The 21,946-nt window shown below is 38.0% G+C and overlaps 2 protein-coding genes across 4 annotated transcripts in view; one reads left to right on the plus strand and one right to left on the minus strand.

Moving 5' to 3' along the window:
* Positions 1-210: 210 nt before the first annotated feature.
* Naxe (NAD(P)HX epimerase) lies at positions 211-2,691 on the plus strand. Its single transcript, XM_019059492.2, has one exon. It carries the CDS (start codon positions 436-438, stop codon positions 1,180-1,182), a length of 747 nt encoding a protein of 248 aa, XP_018915037.2. The 5' UTR covers positions 211-435; the 3' UTR covers positions 1,183-2,691.
* Positions 2,692-4,286: 1,595 nt separating this feature from the next.
* qless (decaprenyl diphosphate synthase subunit 1 qless) overlaps positions 4,287-21,946 on the minus strand; it is a 102,858-nt gene continuing 85,198 nt past the window's right edge. Inside the window, exons 5-9 of one of the 3 annotated variants that reach the window (XM_019059421.2) lie at positions 13,964-14,053; positions 13,342-13,473; positions 12,485-12,679; positions 11,711-11,938; positions 4,287-9,825 (exon numbers count right to left, since the gene is read on the minus strand). In XM_019059421.2, coding sequence (XP_018914966.1) covers positions 11,717-11,938; positions 12,485-12,679; positions 13,342-13,473; positions 13,964-14,053 — 639 coding nt within the window. In that variant the 3' untranslated portion in view covers positions 4,287-9,825; positions 11,711-11,716. Of the gene's footprint in view, positions 11,939-12,484; positions 12,680-13,341; positions 13,474-13,963; positions 14,054-21,946 lie in introns of all 3 variants that reach the window. The other 2 variants (XM_019059419.2, XM_019059418.2) reach the window with 2 other exon arrangements.

Raw genomic sequence — 21,946 nt, forward strand, 5'->3', positions numbered from 1 at the left:
ATTTCTGGCTCTGAACTCGTTTTAAATGCCCGAAACGAGCAAATAAAAATTAAAGTTTGGACGGTGACTTTTTATAATACATTTTTATAATATATTAAGTAAAATGATCTCAGATAAAGATGGTTTTTCCGTGTCCGTCGCTCATGGTGGTCCAAGAGTAGCGATATCTAGCCACTCTTTTCAGAACTACTTGCTCAAGGGAATTCCCAGGGAATTCCTAACCTCACTTGTGTCGTGTTGTGTTTTTCTTGTTATCAGTATCACTTATCAAAATCTTATCACCTGTTATTCTGACATCTCCTCGCTCGACAATTTCATGAGGAATCATTTGCATGTGTGTTTTATGTCATTTTCACATTATATTAGTGTTCGTTAAGAAAGTGTTTGTGTATATATATCCCTGTGGAAACATAAGTACCTACATTGACACTCCTTATGCGGTTTTTGCTTCTTCGTGTGTCGAAGAACTTTTTCCTTCCACCTGTTTTGCACGCCAGAACCATGGTGAAATTTTTAAATCAAGAAGAGGCGATAAATATTGACCAAGAATTGTTCAATCAGTATAAGTTTGACGTTTCCCAACTAATGGAGCTGGCTGGCTTAAGTTGTGCAACTGCGATCATGAAGTGTTATCCTCAGGAGAAAAAGGTGTTGGTCTGTGTTGGCCCTGGAAATAATGGTGGCGACGGTTTAGTGTTAGCCAGACACTTAAAATTGTTTGGTCAGAATCCATCTGTATACTATCCAAAGAGAACTGATAAAGATTTGTATAAAAATCTAACGAACCAATGTGAGAGCATGGATATTCCATTCATAGAAAATATATCTGAGGAAGAGTTGAATCAATACAATCTTATTGTTGATAGTCTTTTTGGCTTTAGTTTTAAACCTCCTGTTAGACCTCTTTTTGTTCCACTGCTAGATCTCTTACAGAAAACGAAAATACCCATCTGTTCCGTTGACATACCGAGTGGATGGGATGTTGAAAAAGGCTGCCCAGCTGAAGGTGGCATCCAACCTGAAATGCTCATTTCACTCACAGCTCCAAAAAAGTGTGCAAATTTTTTTAGAGGTACGTATCATTACCTCGGAGGCAGATTTGTACCTCCGCAGTTGGAAAAAAAATATCAATTACAGCTTCCAGCCTACCCAGGAACAGAATGCTGTGTAAAAATTAATTAAGGATCTTACCGTTTTATTTGCCATTCCCAATTGTGAAATTGGAAGAGCTTGCCTTTCAATTTATGAAATTTTAAATTTCCTTTCATACCTAAGTTATTTTGGAGATGGATCAAAATTGTATTACTATACAGTGCTCATTTTTAGAGAATGGAGAATTTGCAAGGGTCTGAAATTTGATGAATTTCCTGTTTAAGTGGAATCCTCTGAGTGAACTGAACACGAAGATACCCTTGATTCATAAATTGAGCGATTATTAGAGGAGATATGACAAAATAACCGATTCTGCTAAAATACATGTGTTTAAATGGGAAATGCCGCCAGATGACGTCACAAGGCGGCGCATTTTCTCACTTTTAAATCAATTTTTCTCCAATTTCCCATGTCAGAAAAAAATTATGAAAAATATTGCGAACTCAGCTCATTAGGCACTTTCAGATGAAGCAATAAAAAAATTGCGTGCAAATTCTCCATTGTTTAGAAATTCTATTTACCTAAATAGTTGGCAGTGGCGTGGCGTGATTTGCGATACATTGATTGATCTGCCATTTAAATCTATGGAAAAGGATCGATAAACAGGATTTTTGCAGCAAACACCTTAATGATCGATTCTTTACCATAGCTTCAAATCGGGGAATATCGATATATCGCAAAGCCTGTTACGCCACTGGTAGTTGAAAAATATCTAGTAACACCCTTTTCAGCAAATATATTATGATCAGAATTTATAAACATGTCTATTGAGACACATGCCTCTTGAGCAATACTACGGAGAGTCTAAACATAGTTTTTCTTACCTCCTGAATGTTAGCACTCAATGTTTAAATTCAACCCTTGGCCATCTGTTGTTACAAGGCTGCAAAGCATTGCAATATTGCTTCATCAGTTGTCCAAGTTTTTGTAATCATAGTTGAATCACTAAATACAAAAAGGGCACTTGTCCAGAAAACCAAATTGTTCAGGAGACACAAAAAACTGTTTATTTTGTGGTTGATATTTTTTTGGAAGTCGTTATGTTTAAAAAAATATCTACTACGAAATAAACAGTTTTTTGTGTCTCCTGAACAATTTGGTTTTCTGGACATGTGCCCTTTTTGTATTTAGTGATTCAGTTGTACTGGGAAATCGAGGAGAATGCTGTCATGATTTGCAGAAAATATTACAATGAAAGTCAAGTTACTTAGCTGCCAATAAACACAATCATAGCAGCATTGTGATGCTTAGGTGTGTGTAAAACTGTACTCAAGTATAGTTGTATTACTTCCTTGCAGAACAGTTGGTTGCACAACTGATTCACCTAGAGTCAGTATTTCTGGTTTTGTAGGATTTTTTTTTCTTTCCTTTGAAATATGAAGTTTTTTAAATTAATGGAATAAAATAAGAGTTCTTCTGGCTGCCTGCAAATATTTAATGTCATCAGTCAAATTATTACTTGTATGTCCTTGGTCGTTTATGGACCTAATATGGTTCATAGGTCTTTCACTCTTTTAAAATAAAAATATATCATTTGTATTTTCATGTGTAACCTTTATTCTAGTCCACTCTTTTTCCTCTAAATAATCAAAAGTGATACAATAGATTAAAGTCAATTAACTGCAGCAACAGTGAAATTTAAAGTAAGTTATAAATCAAAGTGTTTATGCTTAGATCTCTCAATATTTCAATTAAAATTATCTTCAGCAAATTTCGAATTTTATAAATATAAAAAGATTTTGTTTTGTTGGGGGGAACCAAAGGTGGTAGGTATGTTAAAATGAAGAAGCTCCTTGATTATAACCTCAGATTATGTGTTCATTTTTTTATAGCTTTCTTAAACGAAAATGTCGAATAACAGTATTACCGCTATTGAGTCCTTATCAGAAATTTTTATTTTTCATCGATGCTGGCAAAAAACATCTCGTTTCCAATTATTAGGTACTTCAATGGAGTTGATTAACAATGAAAATTTTGTCGTAGGTATGTAGGGAAAAAAACCATAGCTCAGCCAGAAGGCAGATCATAACGAAATTTTAACTCAGAGACCTTGTATCTCGATTCCAATGTTTCGGAACTTCATTTTATTTCTTAAAAGAAAAAAAAGCCAACTTCTAATTCTTGCTGTTTTTGCTAAATATCCCTCCAACAGAAAAAATCAGAGGAATGTTCCAGAGATTACATCGGCAAATGAAATCTTGATGGCCAAAGTGCAAAACCACATACCCTCATCGCAGTTTTCCAACATTTCTGCAAATATTTTATTTTTTCGGTGGGAGAGAAGCCAACTTTATAGCTTGAAATTTAAATCGAATATTCTGCTGACAGAGAGGGAAAATTCAAGGAAGTTTTCAGAAACTCAACAATCTCTACCTCTGCGACCAGAGGTACGTCATTTTGCGCTTTGGCCATCGATTTAATGGGAAATCTGCATTGTTGCAAACATGCGCATGCATGGATTCTAGATTCCTCCATTGAGAGGCTTGGAGGACAAGGTGTGAAATAAGTGCAGTTTTTGAAAAAATTGAGATATTAATGATTTTAAGTACGAATAGTTTGAAGGTATATTTTGTGAAGAATTCACAACTAAAATCCAACTTTAAAGCATCAAAAAAAGAGTTTAAACTTCCCTTCTGCCATAAGGCTCCATGTAATTTTGAAACTTCAAATGCGTGTTTCTTGAAATAGCAAAAACTGTAGTTATGGGCCTTGTCCTCCAAGCCTCTTTAATGATATGTTGCCTACAGTAAGATGTAAGAATAAGGAAATTCACGGCCTTAGATAGAGAACCCTGCTATCTGAAGACTGTAGCATTGAAATAATCGTAGCGCTCTTACTTAACGTTTTCTTTATTGTCACTGGATACATCTGCTAGATTTCTGAAAAAGGACTTGAGGAGTGAGAAATAGAGCAGGAAAGAATGTGCCTCCGGCAGTTTTTATTTTTGGCAGTAAGCCAACGATTTTTTGTCTTTATTTTTATTTTTTGCCCTATTAATTGAGGAGATTAGTACTAAAGATAATTCAGACCTCTTAAGTCCTCCTTTAAAATTTCCAAATACTTATACACCCTGTCAAGAAATTTCTTGTTTTGCTTTATTTTAAGAAACTGGAGAAAAAGAAATACTACCAAAATTATATAAATAAAAATGTTTATTACTTTTAAAATCATAATAAGACAAAAATGTACACACATTTTGTCATTAATTGGTTATTTATGCTTGACAGAGATTATAAATTAAATTAAACATTTTTGGCTTAAAATTTTATGAACATACATACATACATATTGTTCTATAAATACACTTAACAATCAATGATAATACATGTCTTAGCAGTCTGAAAAGAAGTTGGGTACGTAAAATGAAATTTTGAGTTCGTTCCTTATGAGCTACAAGTCATGACATCGATGTGGCACAACGGTATACTGTACAGTCTATTAAATCAGAGCAATAGTTCCTGTCCGGTTTGAAATGAAAACAAGATGTAATTAGCACTGGATATTTTAAATTGTGCGCACTGGAACTTGAAAAATACTATGGTTGATAGGTACTGAGCTACAAGAAATCCTGTTTTCTATGCAATAAGAGGGAACTCTTGAGCTTTGTACGTACAAAAAATCTCAGGTTCCTGACACCAAGGGGCAAGACCCTTCCCCCTTCTAATAAAGGTTCTTTTTATCCTTCTCCTTCCCTCTCCAAGAGCAAAATTTTGAAAAAGGTTCTTGATCTTTTTTTTTTATAGAAATGTAGATACAATTGATCAATCTTATCCATAGGGTTCTTTTAAAGAATGGTAGGTGACTATAGCATAAGTGTCTTCAAAATCTAGCACCAGTACACGAAAAACGACTACCTGTGTGTACTAACAAAATAGCTCAGCTTTGAAGCAATTGAATCAGCCAAACGCTCACTATGAATGCCTGGGTATCTATTTTCTTTTTTGCCCCTCTTCTCTGCATGATTAGTAGATGCTCACTGAGGAAAACCACCGAGTTTATCAGCTTTCAGTATCGAAGTGTGCCACATCCATTCGTAGACTGCGGACTCAGTTAGGTCTGAGGCATCCTTGCTCACGAGACTGATACAAAGAAGGGGATTTGGCCGAAAAGTGTATTCCTGATGAAAAATATCTGAAGTTTCATCATCTGCAGAGAATATTTAGGCGTCACTGAATTCAAGTCCACAGATAATAATGTAGGTAGAAAAGATGTTAAACCGTCAGCAGCTGCTGGACATTTTAGATTTCCCTTCAAATTGACTTTTCTCTTGGTGCAGCTGGTGTCTCTCAATGGTAAAAACTGCTACATTTAATGAGGATTAAGTTATGATCACCAAAGAGGAAAATCAAAAGTTCATGGTGTAATTTTGGCCACTACATAATTACAGAATAATAATGGCCGGTAACTGAGAAGCTAGGAAAACAATACCAATACATTCGTTTTGTAGGTAAAGAACATCTTGAGCCTCAAGACCATGGGCCCTTAACCTGCATGAGATGGCGTCAGCTGAACTATTCTTTAAATCTCTCCTGTAAAATAACCGAAGAGTTTTACCATTCTATAGTAAGTGTTTACATTAGAGAACAAAAAAAATTAAAGCAACCAGGATATCTTCCTTTCAAGCACTTGATTTAATCCCTAATGTCTATTTTAATATACACTCAATACAAAGTTGTTAATTTTTACAGAATAATGTACAGATCCTCACTTAAGAAGTTTTATAACATTTGACGCATCTTCCAACGAAGTTTTATAACATTTGACGTATCTTCCAACTTTAAGTGTTTTGTTGTATCAAGTATTTACAAAAATTTTGATAAAATATGGAAATGAACCAAGAATAAGCTGCCTGAAGGAAAGGCAGCGTCCTTGTTAAAAGATGTTATCCCTCAAAATAATAACCAAAACATTTTGACCGAACTGACCTAAAAGTATTCATAAATAAAATTGGCTGGAGACCAGATTGAGACGGATTAGTCAGCTTTCGTTGTTTTTTCTTTCTGCATTTTCTGCAGACTCTGGACATGATTGGAACTACACAATGTTACCAAAAAAGTCCGTATAAGTGTCTCCCTTCATTTTTCATTCTCTTTTATTGGTACTTAACAGGTTTTTTTCCAATGGCATGGCATGCTTTGTGATGCATCGAATGATCTGCCATTTAATCTAATGGAAAAGGATCGATAAACAGGGTGTTTGCAACGAATGCCTTAATAATTGATTTTTTACCATAGCTTTAAGTGGAGAAATATTGATAATTGATCATTCACGCCACACCACTGGTTTTTTCCATTGGTATTCTTGTAGGATTCTAACACTTTTACTTAAATTCTGGTCAAATAGAACACAAATCATACAATTAATGTCATTTGTGATTTTGTAATTTAACAATTTTTTAAATTATAAAATGATATAGCATTTTTTAGAGTGACTTTCCAAATTTCATGTTGTGTGAATTATATTTCCTGAGTGTGTTACCTGTATAAAGAGAAAAGATAAAACGGAGTGCTCCAGTTAGCACCTTTTTCAGTTCTCTATTGAATCAATTTACTTGAAAATGTTTAATGTCTATTGAGGTACCTAGCTTAGAATACGAATTTTTTGGTACTAATTGGTTAGAGCTGGAATACCATGTGCAAAAATTCATTAAGATAATTACTTAAATGAAACTTAAACCCAATCGAATCCACAATTTTTACAGTGCATTTAGTGAATCGTGGTACTGCATCCATAAGTTGGTACTTAGAAGGATAATTCTGATAACAGCACATTAAAGATATATACTTTATAGTTCCTTCATGCTGCACAAATACAAGTAGTGACACAGTAAGAAAAAAAAAGAAGAAAAAAAACCATACAAAGAAATGAAAGTAAGAACAAGAAGATAATTAATGTTACAATGGCTGGTATCATTTTTAAGTTCTATTCATAAAATAAAAATTTTAAAATAGACAAAACAAGGTCCTGATAAACGCAGATTCTAGCTAAAGAATAAGACTTCCATTTAAAAGGACAACTAAAAGTGAGAGAATAAAAATTCTAAATAAAATATTTAACTCTTCACAGAGCAAAATAATATATAATCTTATCAAAACTGATTGTGAATTGAAACACATAGCAAAGCCATCTGATAAAGAATTAGGATGGTTCGTTTCCTATTCACTGAGGTAACATCTACTTTTAATTTCACTGCTTAATGATACGTTTTTACATTGATAGATACACACTGAAAACCTACTTTGATCTCTTTCACCCTCAACTCCTTAGATTTGACAACCGCGATGAGTCTAGTTAAGTTACAGAACAATTAGAAAAAAAAATTACATATGATTGAATCATAAATAATAAATCTCAGCAGAGGGCGGAAAATTCAGAGGAAAGAAAGTAATGATATCTACTTAGCTTTGAAATTATGTATAAGGGTTTGACCAAGTAAAACTATCTAGGTAAGGACTGAAAAAACTTTGAATAATAATTAACGGTAAAAGCTATGACACAGCCTGTGACATATTTTGTGGTAGCAAAATATAAATTAAACTCAAGAGGAAAACAGCCAACATGTGAATATTTGTATGTTTTCGTTTTATGTTCAGCTCTGGTCTTGCATTCAGTCATACCTACTGTTAAGTACTAAGAATCAATACCTACTGCTTCATTTAACTAGTAAGTGTCATTCACAACAGCGATTCAGAATTAGCTGCACATTATTCATATTACAGTTCATGAAATTACTAGATAAAAATGAGTTATTATCTCTAGTACAAAAAGTATCCTTTCAAAGGACATTTTTGTGATTTGTTTTTTCCTGAAAAGAAAAATGACCTGCAGTGCATGATTGGTGCTAATTGAAACACAAAAAGTAATTTACAAAAAAAAAGTTCAGTCAGCTTGGTGAAACATTTTCTTGTAAAAATATTTCTTTCGATTTCTAGTTAGAAAAAATTTTGAGTACCTTGAAATATGCGCAAATTAAGCTTGAATCATTGTGAATGGCAAAAAAGATTTAAACACCTTGCCAAAATCGATCACTGAAAGATTACATGGCAAATGAATATGCTCAGGGAAGGAATGACCTAATGTTTGTTCTATGGAGTAGCTGATCTGAAAAAACAATGGGCAAATTCAAAGACATTTTGACAAATATTGATCTGAGGCGTCTCCATTTTACCCTTCTCCTTGAAAATTGTCCCTCTTTTGTTTCCGGTTTAGATTAGCTGCGCCTGAGTTCATTCCTTCACCCACAAAGAGACTGCAACAAATTTTTACTCAATGCGTGTAATTGAGTTTTTGGTAAGTATTGGATTTATTGTGACTGGGAATTTGGCTACAACGCTTCATATGGTTGCCACAAATAGAAGGGAAAAAAGGGGGAGAGAGAGGATGACAAAACCATTACTTAGAAGGCTTGAGACATCTATGTCAGGTAGCTACGATGAGTGTACATTACAAGAATACTGATGCTTAAATACATCAAATGGGCTACTTAACAGGGAGCAAATTAAAGTACTACTATACAAATTTTCTCTTCAGAATTTCACAAATAAAACGATCCTTTGACCAAGAAAGTCAGAACAGAACTCAGGTTAGGTTAGAACTTCTGACCAATGCAGTACTTGCTACCAAAAAATCTTACTCGGATTAGAAGTTTAAATATAATAATTCAACGATGGTACTCATCTTTAATTTAATTTCCTTAAGTACACTAGTTAAAGTCTTCGTTAGAATTTCAGCTCCAACTTTCTGCAGCCATCATTTTTCTCTTTAAATTTTCAAGAGAAAATTTGTAGAGAGCTGCCTACTTTTCAACACCTGTTACAGTCCAAAAGGGAACGAGTCTTAGTCCACAAAGGTGTAATTTTCGGACAAACGATTTTTGTCATGTTGCATAAGAGTTGGATTTAGAGGTCTCAACAAAAAATGTTTCATTAAGAAGTAGTTGAAAACAGTTAAGATTATTTTTGCGCTATTAGAGGGCATGGCGCTGCACTATAATCAGACAATTTTGTACCCCAAGCAAGGCAGAGTAAAAATTGAAATCACTTTGTCTCAAAATTGTTTTATGTTCTACAAACTTCAAGCCATCATAGCTTTGGTTTGGTTTGGAATTTTTGGGTGTTTTTTGTCCATAGGAAATTTCTTTTCACTACAATATCAATAGCTCCATTTGAAGCTTATGTAGACTAAGGTTCCTTGTTCAATGGACTACCATATTATTTTATAGGCATTGAAAATTTTCCAGATGTATTTCTGGTAAGATTTTAACAAAGTTGTGATCATGCACGCGAATACTTATTGTTCCCATTCTTACATCTATCATTTTTGAGAACGATAAAACAATTGCTTTTAAAATTAAGACTTAGCTCAATTCAACCAGAAACCTGAACAAATTTTAGACACGTTTCAAAACCATGGTCTATTCTCTGAATACTGAAGAAAGTACACTTGTGCGAATGAATAATCATACTAACAGTGGAAGGAATATTAACAATAGAAAATAACTGGAAAAAAGGGAAAACAAAAATTCAACAATAAACAAGGTTCCATTGCACAAGCTCAACGAGGAAATGCCGTCGAACGACATTTTGATTGAAATTGATGATAGATTAACATTGACTCAAAACAGCTTCTTTGACCAGATATGATTTCAGTTACAATGGATGCGTCCAGATTTTACTGAAAAATTTCACAGGGATCATCAGTTGATGTATAAGTTTTTACAGCATGCACATGTTTTGTTTAGACATCAATGCAGTTTATGGGTGCAGTGAGTAGCCCTGGAAAAGCAGCAAATAAAAAAAAAATTGCCCATTTAGATCCAACATATACCAGATGGGCATTCATAAAAATGCTAATTTACCGCTTTCGCATTTCTGATATTTAAGTATTTTAGATTAAATATGCAATAGACTGCCAAAGTGTTTAGTGCTTATTATTCAACGAATCATCTAGGAACATTTATTTTCACTAAGTTCATAAGTTCTACGTTTAAAACATCTCTGTTCAAAAAAATTCATGCTCCATATCCTTTTGTATAGATGTACGCATCCTATTTACTAAAGCCACTATCAGGCAATGCTATTTACAGCAAAGTCAACAGAGAATCAATTTTATCCAAGCACCCATCTCCCCAATCAGACCATTTTTACATGCTTCAACAGCCATCAGCATGTTGCTAATGATGCAGGCAGGCGCTCAGACTTAACAATACGATTGAGTGCTTGCCTGCGTCACTGCCCAAGGGCAGTGTTCCGCCTTTCCCCTAAAATTTTGTGAGCCACCTTGGCCGGAAAGTCCGAGTTTTAGGAGCCGTATAAAAATTTTTAGAGACCAAATTGACTTTTTGCATATGCATCATGAGTAATCGCTCCTTTGAGACTGCATGTTGACAAAAATCAGCGGGTGGGTCAGCTTTTTAAGGTGCAATGATGGCCCGGTCTCCCAATTTTTGGAGGCCAAAGTCCAATTTCTAGGTGTATTTGGTGCATGGCGTCCGTGGAAGGCAGAACACTGCCCAAGAAAGCTGAGTATTGAGGGTTGCAGCACTAACTCAACACAGGAAAACTTAAACAGAGATGCTTACAGCGCAAAAATATGATGCTGGAACGCTGGAAAAATATGATCAGCCCACTAACAGGAGCCAACTGTGCGAAGTGATTGAATACTAGCGCAATTTTTGCTACCTAGCTAACTTCAAATCCCATCCTTCTACTTCAATTTTTCCGGATAAGTTAAACTTTTAACCCTCAATACTTACTCTCTGCAAAAGGATCTCATTTTTGTAGTTGATATACACTGACCTAGAGCTTTTTTCGCCACATATCAATAATTTGTAGAACAAACAAAGGCTCTTGGTTATTTTTTGACAGATGTTGCAGCCATCGAGCCTGGTTGGAACTTGATGTTAAGTTATGAGTGCATGATTTTCAACTGCGATAAAACACTGCAGTTTTGGTCAAATTTCGATTGTTTTTAAAAGTTCATTTCATTTTCATTGGTTCTTATTGTTTAATTTTTGATTAAACATGTTTTGTCCACGAGTTAATGCATGTAATATCATCCATTGACATTTAAAAAAGGAAAAGATTAATAATACTTTCGGATCTGCACAGGAAATTAATTGATGCACTCAGGTTTTACTCGTTTTAAATGTAGTAAAACCTTCAAAATTAGAATTTAATTGCATACAGACCACAAATCATAAATGTTTACATCTAAACAATATGAGTTCATGGGGCGGAAAAATTTTCCCCTCAATTATTTGGAGACAAAGATTCTTTTTTGTTTTTAAAAACTCTCTGTGACTTTTCATCACCTTAAAAAGAAAATATTTTTCAAAAATTTTGATCAAAAATACAAATTAGTATTTTAAAAATTGAGAAAAAGAACGATGAAACACCATTTTCAAGATAGGTGCTTTTTTGGGAACACCATGCTTACTATTGCTTGGGTTTTCTTTGTACTAAAAAAAACTTGTGCTATCAAGCTCTCATGAATATTTTCTTTAAAGAGTATTCACTAAAGTCCCTATACAGAATATAAGTGGATAAAGGTTGCATACCTGTCGCTATTTCATTCGGTTGATGACTAAATCGCTTACAACTATCAAAGATTTCTGATAAGGAGATTCTGCTATTGAACCAGCTAAACGTGCAGCTTCGAGACAGTGTTTTCTTGCTAAAAATCTTGTTTGCTCAAGACCTTGTGATTTGTGTACCAATTCAAAGGCTTTTTCCACATCACCTTCTTCTTGAAATCTTCTCATTATCATTGGATTTAATTCTGGATACTAAGGAAACAAACGAGAAATGATTAAACTGACAATCTTGGGCAATAAAGGAGAGGAAATTGTTTTGAAAAATTAGGAGAGGTTAAAATGAACAAGTCCTGACAACTATTCATCTTTACAGACCTTTCCTTATCTTCAAGGTAATTTTAAAAGATTTAGGGATCAGACCAACACTACCTTGAGCGACCACATGGTCCGCGTCATTGAGAAGCAATAATTTTAAGATAATGATTTTTGTCAATGGTCTCATTAAAAGATGGATATCAGCCACAGCTTTCAATTTTGATGTCTGAACTTGCAACTTGTGGTTGCAGACTCGGTGTTTAAATTAGTTTCAGGAGCAACATGATTTTGAGCAGCCTTTTGCCCTTTTACGAATTTAATAGGTGTCAGCAGTCAAAAAGATGACCATGGGTTGTATCCGAACTTTTGAGTGATTTTGGCTCTTAGTATCTTTCATTGCACTCGTGCATTTTTTACTTTCACTCGCCGATAATTAGATTTGAAAAATTTCATTGAGTGATCCTGTGTGAAATTTATATTTACCTTTTCACACGCAAATAGAACAGGTGCTGTAGCAAGACCCAGCTTTAAGTCAGCAGCTGTTGGTTTACCCATTGTGTCTGAGGATGAGACAAAATCTAGCAAATCATCCACAAGTTGAAATGCCAAGCCAACATTTCGCCCATATTCAAAAGCTACTTCTGATAATTTTGCATCAGCTCCTGCTAACATTGCTACCTGCAAAATGATAGGAATAAATTTGGTTAGGCACAGGGTTACTAGTAGAACCAATGATCAAAATTTGTAATTAAATTATAATTAGGCAAAAATGGCAAAATGGTTTCTCTTGAGTATTCCTCAGCTGGCTCGTATTATTGTTCAGCTAGTTTTCATCCAGTGAGTTCATAGTCTGTTACATACTTACCTGAGATTTTTTAAGTTTGATCCTCAAGGATCCTTGAGCTCTCTTAAAAACTTTTGTTAACATTTAGTCGATTTAAGAGCGATTGCCTATTAATCTGCTACCAATGGCGTTTGATGTCATCACTACGGAATCATTTATGTCTGGTCTAGTTATTGCCATCGTAAATCAGCTGAACATCATTTGTGCTGTGCTAACGAAAAACGCTGTATAAACCTTCAGACGTTGCCAAATTTCCTTTGATAGAATACGAATTTATCGGTCCAGTTGTAAATATTTGCCTTCCAATTTTTTAGACAGTTTTGCGCATAATCTGATATAAAATGTCTGAAAATTTCAAGGAAAAATGAGTACCTATAACTTTCTTCCCAAATAAATGATTCATCAGGGGAATTTTGGCAACATTCTGATGTTCATACAGCGTCCTTCCCCAGCATGGCAGAGCACCATGGCCTCCACGGATAAAGTGTGTACTTACTGCTTTCACAGAATTTGCAATCAAACTGGCTGTTTTTCGGTAGGACTTAGTGAGGTAGTGAGCAAATCTTTCATTTTCAGTTTCTTTGGATCCAAGCTGCATAAACTCTCCTTGCACAAGATCCGTTACGACCTGGAAGAAAGGAGATGTTTCATAAACATAAAGAGCGAAACCAATAACATGGCAATCTGACAATAAAATTAATTATGAAACAATAAAGGCTACGCACCCACCCAAACTTTGAATTGAAGTAATTTTCCATCAAGAACTTAAGACACTAAATATTAAAACTAACCTTAAGCATATTAAATTGAATAGTTCTCAACATTTTCTCTCTGGTGGAGACAAAATATATTCTCCTATTATTTCTAGCAGAGGGTACACGTTTGGGGGAAGATAATATAATAAGGCGAAGAATTTTTAGGGTTTGGATACAAAAATCATCAACTGATATATATATTTAAAATGGGTGGTTTTGGATCCTACATCTACATGAAAACCGACCACTTGAAGAGGGTTGAGCTGGAGCATACAGTTTAACTGAAAATATGATCAAAATACACCTAGATTACCTATCAAACAAAGTCTAGAATGAAGTTGGATGGAAAGGCCGTTTGCTCACCTGACTGAGAGTTAGGGTAACATCATTATTGCGAAGTCGGGCGATCATCATTGAAGCTACAGCTAAAATAAAATCTCCAGCCATGGCCACCTGTAACAAATAAATTAAAAATCATCAAACTTCTCTTCATAGTGATACTCAAATATTAACGTTAGTGAACCTTTAATAGCATGAGCCACTTGTTCAAGAAGGTAGGTAAGTAGTCTCGATGGAAATAAAAAAGACAGGTGATTAAAACATGTGCATCTTGAGATAGAAGCACAAAAGTCTACTGCTATGCTGAGGAAAAATGCTGAGAGAAAAAAAAAAACCTTCGAGGAAAAACCTTTGAACGTAAACCATTTCCTTTGATACAAAACAAATTTCCTATTAAACTTATAAACAATTTTCTTCTAGTTTTTTCGAGAAAATTTTGCTCGCAGTTTAACCTATATTTCCTGAAAATTTAAAGGAAAAGTATTTATGACCTGCTTCAAAAATAAATATACTATCGGGGAAATTCGGCAACATTTCGGTGTTCATACGGCGTTCTTCCTAAGCGCGGCAAGGCGCGACCATGTACATACAGAGAACATTGAACGAGCGGGTTAAAAATTTCCTTCAACGCGACGAGCATGCAACCCCCGACAGTTGTGCTTGAACAGTTGCCATGGGGACCGAAGGCGCTCGACGAGAAAGTGCCGCTCTGATGTTCTTACTCGGGCGTTGAAGTCACGACGATGTTACCGAGCTCAAATTTCCTTCAACGCAGCGAGTATGCAACCCCTCGATAGCCGCGCTTGAATAGTTGCTATTCGGGACCGAAGGCGCTCGACGAGAAAGTGCCGTTGACGTTCTTACTCAGGCGTTGAAGTCACCACGAATCAACGTAATGCTTGCATCCTTTTCAATTCAACCGACTACCCGTGAATCGATTTTTCATAATTCGATTTATTTAATGAGTAGATTATGAATACGTCAATTTTCTCGCGACGGGATCCTGCTGTCTGCTAGATCGAAAAGCTCACCGCGCCTCAATCAATCAACAGTCTCCGATGCCATTTAAAACAAATAGGTAAAATGCAGTCTCAATTTAAAGGGGGGGGGGGGAGAAGAAAAAACCGTAACTTTTTTCAAAATAATAAATTCTTGATCTCGCCATATTTCAAACATCGTCTGTGTGAAGGGAGGTGACGGCAAAATATTCATTCATACTACTGAATCCATTCAATGAGAATTTTTTCGGGTCGTTTTTAAAAGAAAAAAAAATAAATTAAAACAAATTGATAAAAATAATTTCAAGGCGACTAGACGCGGAATAACTGGGATATACATGTAAAACACCCCAGGAATTTTGGCGAACAAGCGTCGATACTTTAAAACTTATCAATATAATAAGGAAAGAGTAAAAAATCAAACGAAAGAAGGGACTGTAGCTGAAGACGAGCGAATGACGGAATGTTGGGGGAGAGGGGAAGGGGGAAGGGGGGCAGGTATGGCGCGCCATCGAAGGTGAAAGTTCCGAAGAACAAGAAGTTGGCCCGATGACCATATCAGGGTCCGCGCGTCCGCCGCGCCAGTGAGGCAACAACGTGTTCGCGGTGTTTCAACAATAATATCGAAAATTGTGCAACGCTCCTTTTTTTCCTTATTTTATTTTTATTTTTTCACTTTGCACCGTGATACGCAATAGACTTTTGCCTCGGAGCCAAAACCCGAAGCCCCTAAGGTGAGCTTTTGATGGGACCGAGCGCCAGATCTAGATACATTACTTTGATTTGAAAAAAGTCCTTTTCGGAGGACAAAATAAGTCCTTATCGTATTAAGAGGGCAGGGCGATTCGAGTGACATGAATCGACCGAAAATGAAACTGAGCGTCGATCACTCATCGATCGGTTCATGACGAGTGATATAAAAGTCGGTGTCAACATGGTCGACATGAATGAATCGGAAAATAGAAACAGGAACCGATCTCCGAGAATCGATCGACAAACCCGTGAATCGACCTACAATTGCGTGAAACAATAATGGACACTGCGTAAATCGATTGGCAACTCCGTGAATCGATCGAATTTCGTCAATCAAATCGATGTCGATCAGGTTCAAGTTTTATTTTTACGATCGTATCGACACCGGCTTTTTAATAATTTGTCCATCTTGATGCCGATCGGTTCACGTCGATCGATGCACGCTTTTATTTTGCGATCGATTCATATCGATCAAATCCACACCCTACAACGAATGATAACAGATGAGAAAATGAATCGGTCAAGTAATCGGTTTGATCAAGTCCTTAATGTCTGGCTAACATTTTCAGTAAACCGCGGTACCTCCTAATATCCTCTTTTCAGTCGTTTCCTGAAATCCTTGCTTTTGAATTTGCCTTTTCCTCCTTTCCCCCTCACCCATAAGGCATTTCAAAAACTGAAAAGGACATACTTTTGCAAAACACGAAGAAATTTGGATTTAGAGAGTGAAATGTAGGAGATCTGAAGGAATGATGTGACCTACGCAGAATCTAACTAAGATTTCACAAGAACGTCGTATAAAATAAATCATGTATACAAATTTCATGCTTTCAAGGCTCTTTCTTCGAGCGCACCTTGAATTTCCACACCTTCATGTAAGAAATCCGTACGTTTTCCGTACTTCCGTACTGACTTTCAATGTCCGTGCTCATTCAGTGTATCTGTTACGTAAGAAAAGTATTAGGGGTTATCCCCCAAAATTGGGGCACTACCCCAATTTTTTGGATGATGCAGGCATATCCAATTAATTTTGGTAGTACCGCAACTCAAGTTGAGGGTAAAGCCGCGACATTTGGGTTAGAAACCCAATTTATTGGGGTGCTACCACAATTATTAAATGGTGATAACCAAATGGACTGCATTTTGCAATTTGGAGCTATAAATTCTTGCTCTTCTGGAAAAACACTTCTGTGCATAGGGAAACTAATGGCACATACGTCGTTTTCAAACCGGGCTAGAATTTATAGCTCCAAATTGCATAATGCAGTCCGAATCATCCAACGACTCCGCTCTTTTTTCCTTAGGTGCTTTCTTCGTATAGTGCACACCTTGGATCAGGGGGTAAAAACGTACCTGCAGGAAGGGGGGGGGGGATTTCGGAAGCGGGAGCCGGACAAACATGCGGCTTGATAGTTTTTATAAGGTTGGAGTGGGATTTTGCTTCATCATGCTGATGGTGAGTTTGACTCCGTCTAGACTTGGAAGTCAAGTTCAATCTCAATTGCCTATCAGACTCGGGACTCGAGTGAGAACTAACATGGATCCGCTTCCATCACGGTGATCACAGGGGTAACTCGTTGGATTGAGATCAATTTTCGTGGATTCGTTTCCTTCGAACTTGACAAAACTTCAGTTTGAAATAAAACCAAAACGCTCGCAGGTGGAGCACAGAATCTTTATCATTCAGAACGAGCGTCATCTATTGTTTCGGTGGCTCTATGAAATCACTCGAGTAGCATGGTAGATTACGTCCGGTATTGTACGAATTATTCAAGTCACATTCCTTATGGCTCGTTAACAGACAAGTTATTGGTGGCAGGGTGTCTCCTTTATGGAGCAATTTTGAAAATTGTCGGCTTGTATTTTATTTATACCATTGCCAAATTTCTTTACTTTTCCGGCATACGACAGAATTAAAGGCGCTTTTTCGAAAGCCTGGGAAATTTCACCCGACTCAATCAGCAGGCTGATTGTTGAAATTGATAGACGAAACCTATATACAAAGGAGACATAGGGAGTATGGAGCGATCCTATCGGTTGAAATGGGTGGTTCTTACAGACTAAGGGGGTAAATGATGGACTAACTGTGGGATCTCTCGTGGGTTGCCGTTAGTTGGATTGCATTTTGCAAAAAGGAACCACTAGCATTGCAATGATGCTAAGATTGTGCAACTTTATCCTTTGCAATAAAATTGCGGAAATCGTGAGAAACTATGAAATTTAGATGGTAATTTTTGTCTTAAATTCACAGTTTTTGGCGAGTAAAATAGAAACTATTAGTGGATAATCGGGGTTTTCCTCCAAGACAAAAGAAGTTGCACAATCTTAGCAACATTGCGATGCATGGTTCCTTTTTGCAAAATGCAATCCAGTTAGTCTATTACCTACCTCCTATGTCCATTGCAACCATCCACTTCCACCAATATGCTGCAATTCTCAGCAATATCTGGCAACAATGGCTGAGCCACTCGGCTGACCAAAGGACGAGCAAGAGTCTTCGGCCGGCACGCAAGACGGATAAGCACCGCACTGCTGAGGAAGAACGCCGTATGATCGTTCGGGAGTTGCCAAATTTCCTCCGATAAAATGTTCATTTTTAAGGAGAGTTATAAATAATTCCTCTTAAAATTTTCAGACGATTCAGACAAGATCGCGAATGAAACTCTCCGAGAAATCGGAGGAAAAATATTCTCGGATTTCCCTGGAAATTCGTATTTGATGAAAGGAAATATGGCAACGTCTGAAAGTTGGTGCGGCGTTCTTCCTGAGCACGCGAGGAGTGAGGCGGGTCCCGGAGCCGGAGGTCGGGATGGGGTGGCGGAGTGAGCTTTTTTAATAAATATTTCTATTTGACCTTTACTTTCGGAAGACACCGGCGGTCAAAAATTTCGTAAGAGTTCGTTTCACAATTCATGCGATAGCTGGCTCAGCGGCGGCGGCGCTGCGATGCGGTGCGGCGCGCGAGGTCTTCGCTTGAGTTCCAATTATATTCCAACTTCCACTCGGATCATCCGATCATCCACGCCGACGCGCATTTCTTACCTTTAGCAACCTCTCATCTCGCGCCATCGAGAATCCCTCGTCTGAAACCTCTACCCGATCTCTCGTCTCCATCATTTCTCCAGGGAGAAAACAAGTCTCCTAGCCTAGAGTCCCTTTATACTGAGAGTCAAGACAATGCGAATCCATTTCTGATTGGTTAGCCGGATTTTAGGCCTTCACAGTGTCACAAACGGGAATAAAGATTACATTTTCACCAATTGCAAAGATTATAATCTGGAATGGACCGAGGAATTTCGGTTCGACAAGGAACAAACGGAATGAGGGAAGGAACGGAGAAAGGAATTTAAGAATGAGCCGATCAAAGATTACGAAAAACGTTCAATTTCTGTAATCTTTATTCCCGTTTGTGACTCCATGAGGGGTGTTGTCTTGACTCTCAGCATAAAGGGACTCTATCCTAGCCCAGAGCTGCCTTCAGGATTTTTGGGTTTATGGGGTAGAGTCAATGGCGTGGCGTGCTTTGCGATATATCGATTGTTATGCCATTTAAACCTATGGAAAAAGATCGATAAACAGGGTGTTCGCAGCGAACACCTTAAAAATAGATTCCTTACCATACGTTTAAACGGCAGAACATCGCAATTCACGCCACGCCACTGAGAGTGCCTCGATCAGTCAACGTGAAATTCGGATGAAAGCAAGGTAGAAGAAACCAAGGGTGTCACCACCGTGGCGGATGACGTCATAAACCGAACTTCTCAAAGCGCGATAGGTACCTCGATCATTGAATGTAGAAAGTTGCTGTTCGGACAGATCTTAGTATTTTTAGCTAATCTACAAGAATCGAGCATCAGAACACGATTCTGTGACCAGCGCAACTGACCCAATCTCAACAGTTCCTCCAAGACCAAGAGGATGACACTTCTGACAAGACAACACTGGCAGGATCAATCCGAAGGGGGGGGGGGGGGGGGGGGGGGTGGCCGGTCAGCGTCGCGAGAGCCACGAGAGGATGTCAAGGATAGATTCCCGGGCTGACCATTCAAAACGATCGAGAAACGTGACTCCAATAAATGCAATCCCATTCTGCAGCCGGCGAGAAGCTTCTCGGGCGTCATGGCAACCACCTTTACTTTAATTTGGCGTTTATGAGTGGGTACCTCCACCTCGCCTCCCTAGACACATTAAACTATGCATATGTCGCGTCTCAACTAAATTTTCACCGTTCTTTCAAGATTAACGCCGTGGCGCACCCGTGCGTATCTTAGCTTACTCGCATTTTCGGCTATTGGCCACGTTACACGGAGAAAAAAAACTTAGTACATGGGACCCGAAGTTGAGGTCGTATTGATCTCTGAAGTTTTCTGATTACGCATACGAAAACTTGAGGTCGAGCTCGAGCTGCCGAAGACATCGAGGCACTTTGGTATGTACCGGAGTACTTCAAATGTGTGACCCGCACCCTTCGGTATGTATCGAAGTACGTGTCGACCGACTTCGGCAGCTGGACTTCAAGTTTTTAGTTACGTGATCCGAAAACTTCAGAGATCCATATGACCTCGAATTCGGGTCCCACGCACGAAGTTTTTTTCTCCGTGTATGTTTGAATGAATCAGTTGCGCTGGTCACAGAATCGTGTTTTGATGCTCGATTCTTGTAGATCTAAAAATATAAAGATCTGTCCAAACAGCAACTCTCTATGTTCAATATTAACCGAGATATCACGCTTTGAAAACTTCGTTGAATGACGTCATCCGCCGCGGCAGTGACACCCTTGGTTTCTTCCACCTTGCTTTCATTTGTCAGGGCGACACACATTTTCACTGGTTACTTAACGTGAAAACGAGGCAGTTCAAAAGACCTCCCTGAATCAAATTTAAAATTTTAGTCCATCGTAAACGTAATTGGAGGTGTTTTAGGGAAGCACTGTGAGGGAAAGAAGAAAGGAGGACCTGCTATAGTCTTAGCTGTCAGCCTATGGGAAACGAGGGAAAATACTATGGTCGCAAAAGAATTAAAAGTTTATGCGAAGAGGAAAAAGCTTTTGGTGCAGGCCCCGAGGCGCCCGCCCGGTGCACCTATATGGTAAATCAGGCCCTGTTTCTCCCGTCCTTGAACCCATTCTGACCTCAACTATGATATCGTTTTAACTGTTTCAGACTCTCGCAACGTTCTCGTCGTGACGCACCAAGTCGAGTTACCTTTTATTCGGTTTAATCACCCGACGAAAACGCACAAGTGGACGTATTTCTGCAAAACGGAACTATGTGCATTAAGGCATGAACCCTGAGACCCATAAGAATATGTGCATATCAGGGCTCATGTCTTAATGCACATAGTTCCGTTTGGTAGAAATACGTCCGAGTGATGCTGACGCTGACAGTAGCATCTGTTTTCCCCTTTCTATCTGAATATGTTCGGGAGCCAAATGCGAGACACTCCACACTCTGAAGGATGACAGCGGAGCTCCATCGGGCCCGCATCTTTTCAAGCGGTTAGCGTGACTTATAACCACTGACGCAGAGTTCTTGAATGCGGATCAGGGCCAGGATGGTGACGTGGATGACCGCAAATTTCATCACGCCGAAGAGCGGCCACTTAGAGACTTTATTAAACAAATGAGATCTTTGTTGTCTCTTTTTTGAGGTCTCCTCGATGGTCGGGGAACGGGATTCTCGATAAAAGGTAAAATTCTCAAAACTCAACGCTGATGTCACACACAATAATGGATGGTGAATACGACGTCGGACGGGTTGTAGGAAGGAGTCTTCTTCATCAAACAGATTGCTTCACACTCCCCTCGACGGTAATCGTCAAGGAAAATACTGGTAATCCTGGAAAGTAGGTAACCTTCCACATTACCGGAGGCTGTTGATGCGGGGTTGGCAAAATTTGCCGCCCCTAAATTTGCCGCCATGGGCCGCGGCCCATGTGACCACCCCCTAAATCCGGCCCTGTCCAAAACTTCGCCTAAGAGTGCAATGGCGTGGCGTGAATGATCGATTATCGATACATCCCCATTTGAAGTTGTGGTAAGGAATCGATCATTGAGGAGTTCGTTGCCAACACCCTGTATATCAATCCTTTTCCACAGGTTTAAATGGCAGATCAATCTATATATTGCAGACGTTCTGCATCTGCGACCCTCCGGCGCGGCGCGGCGCATTCTTAGCGGTCGATATTGTTGCATAACTGCATGGCACTCCGGCTAATTATTGCTTCCAATATCTGGGAATGGGCCTCAGTTTCGGGT

Source organism: Bemisia tabaci, chromosome 4, assembly GCF_918797505.1.
Source record: "Bemisia tabaci chromosome 4, PGI_BMITA_v3".
Lineage (NCBI taxonomy): Eukaryota > Metazoa > Arthropoda > Insecta > Hemiptera > Aleyrodidae > Bemisia > Bemisia tabaci.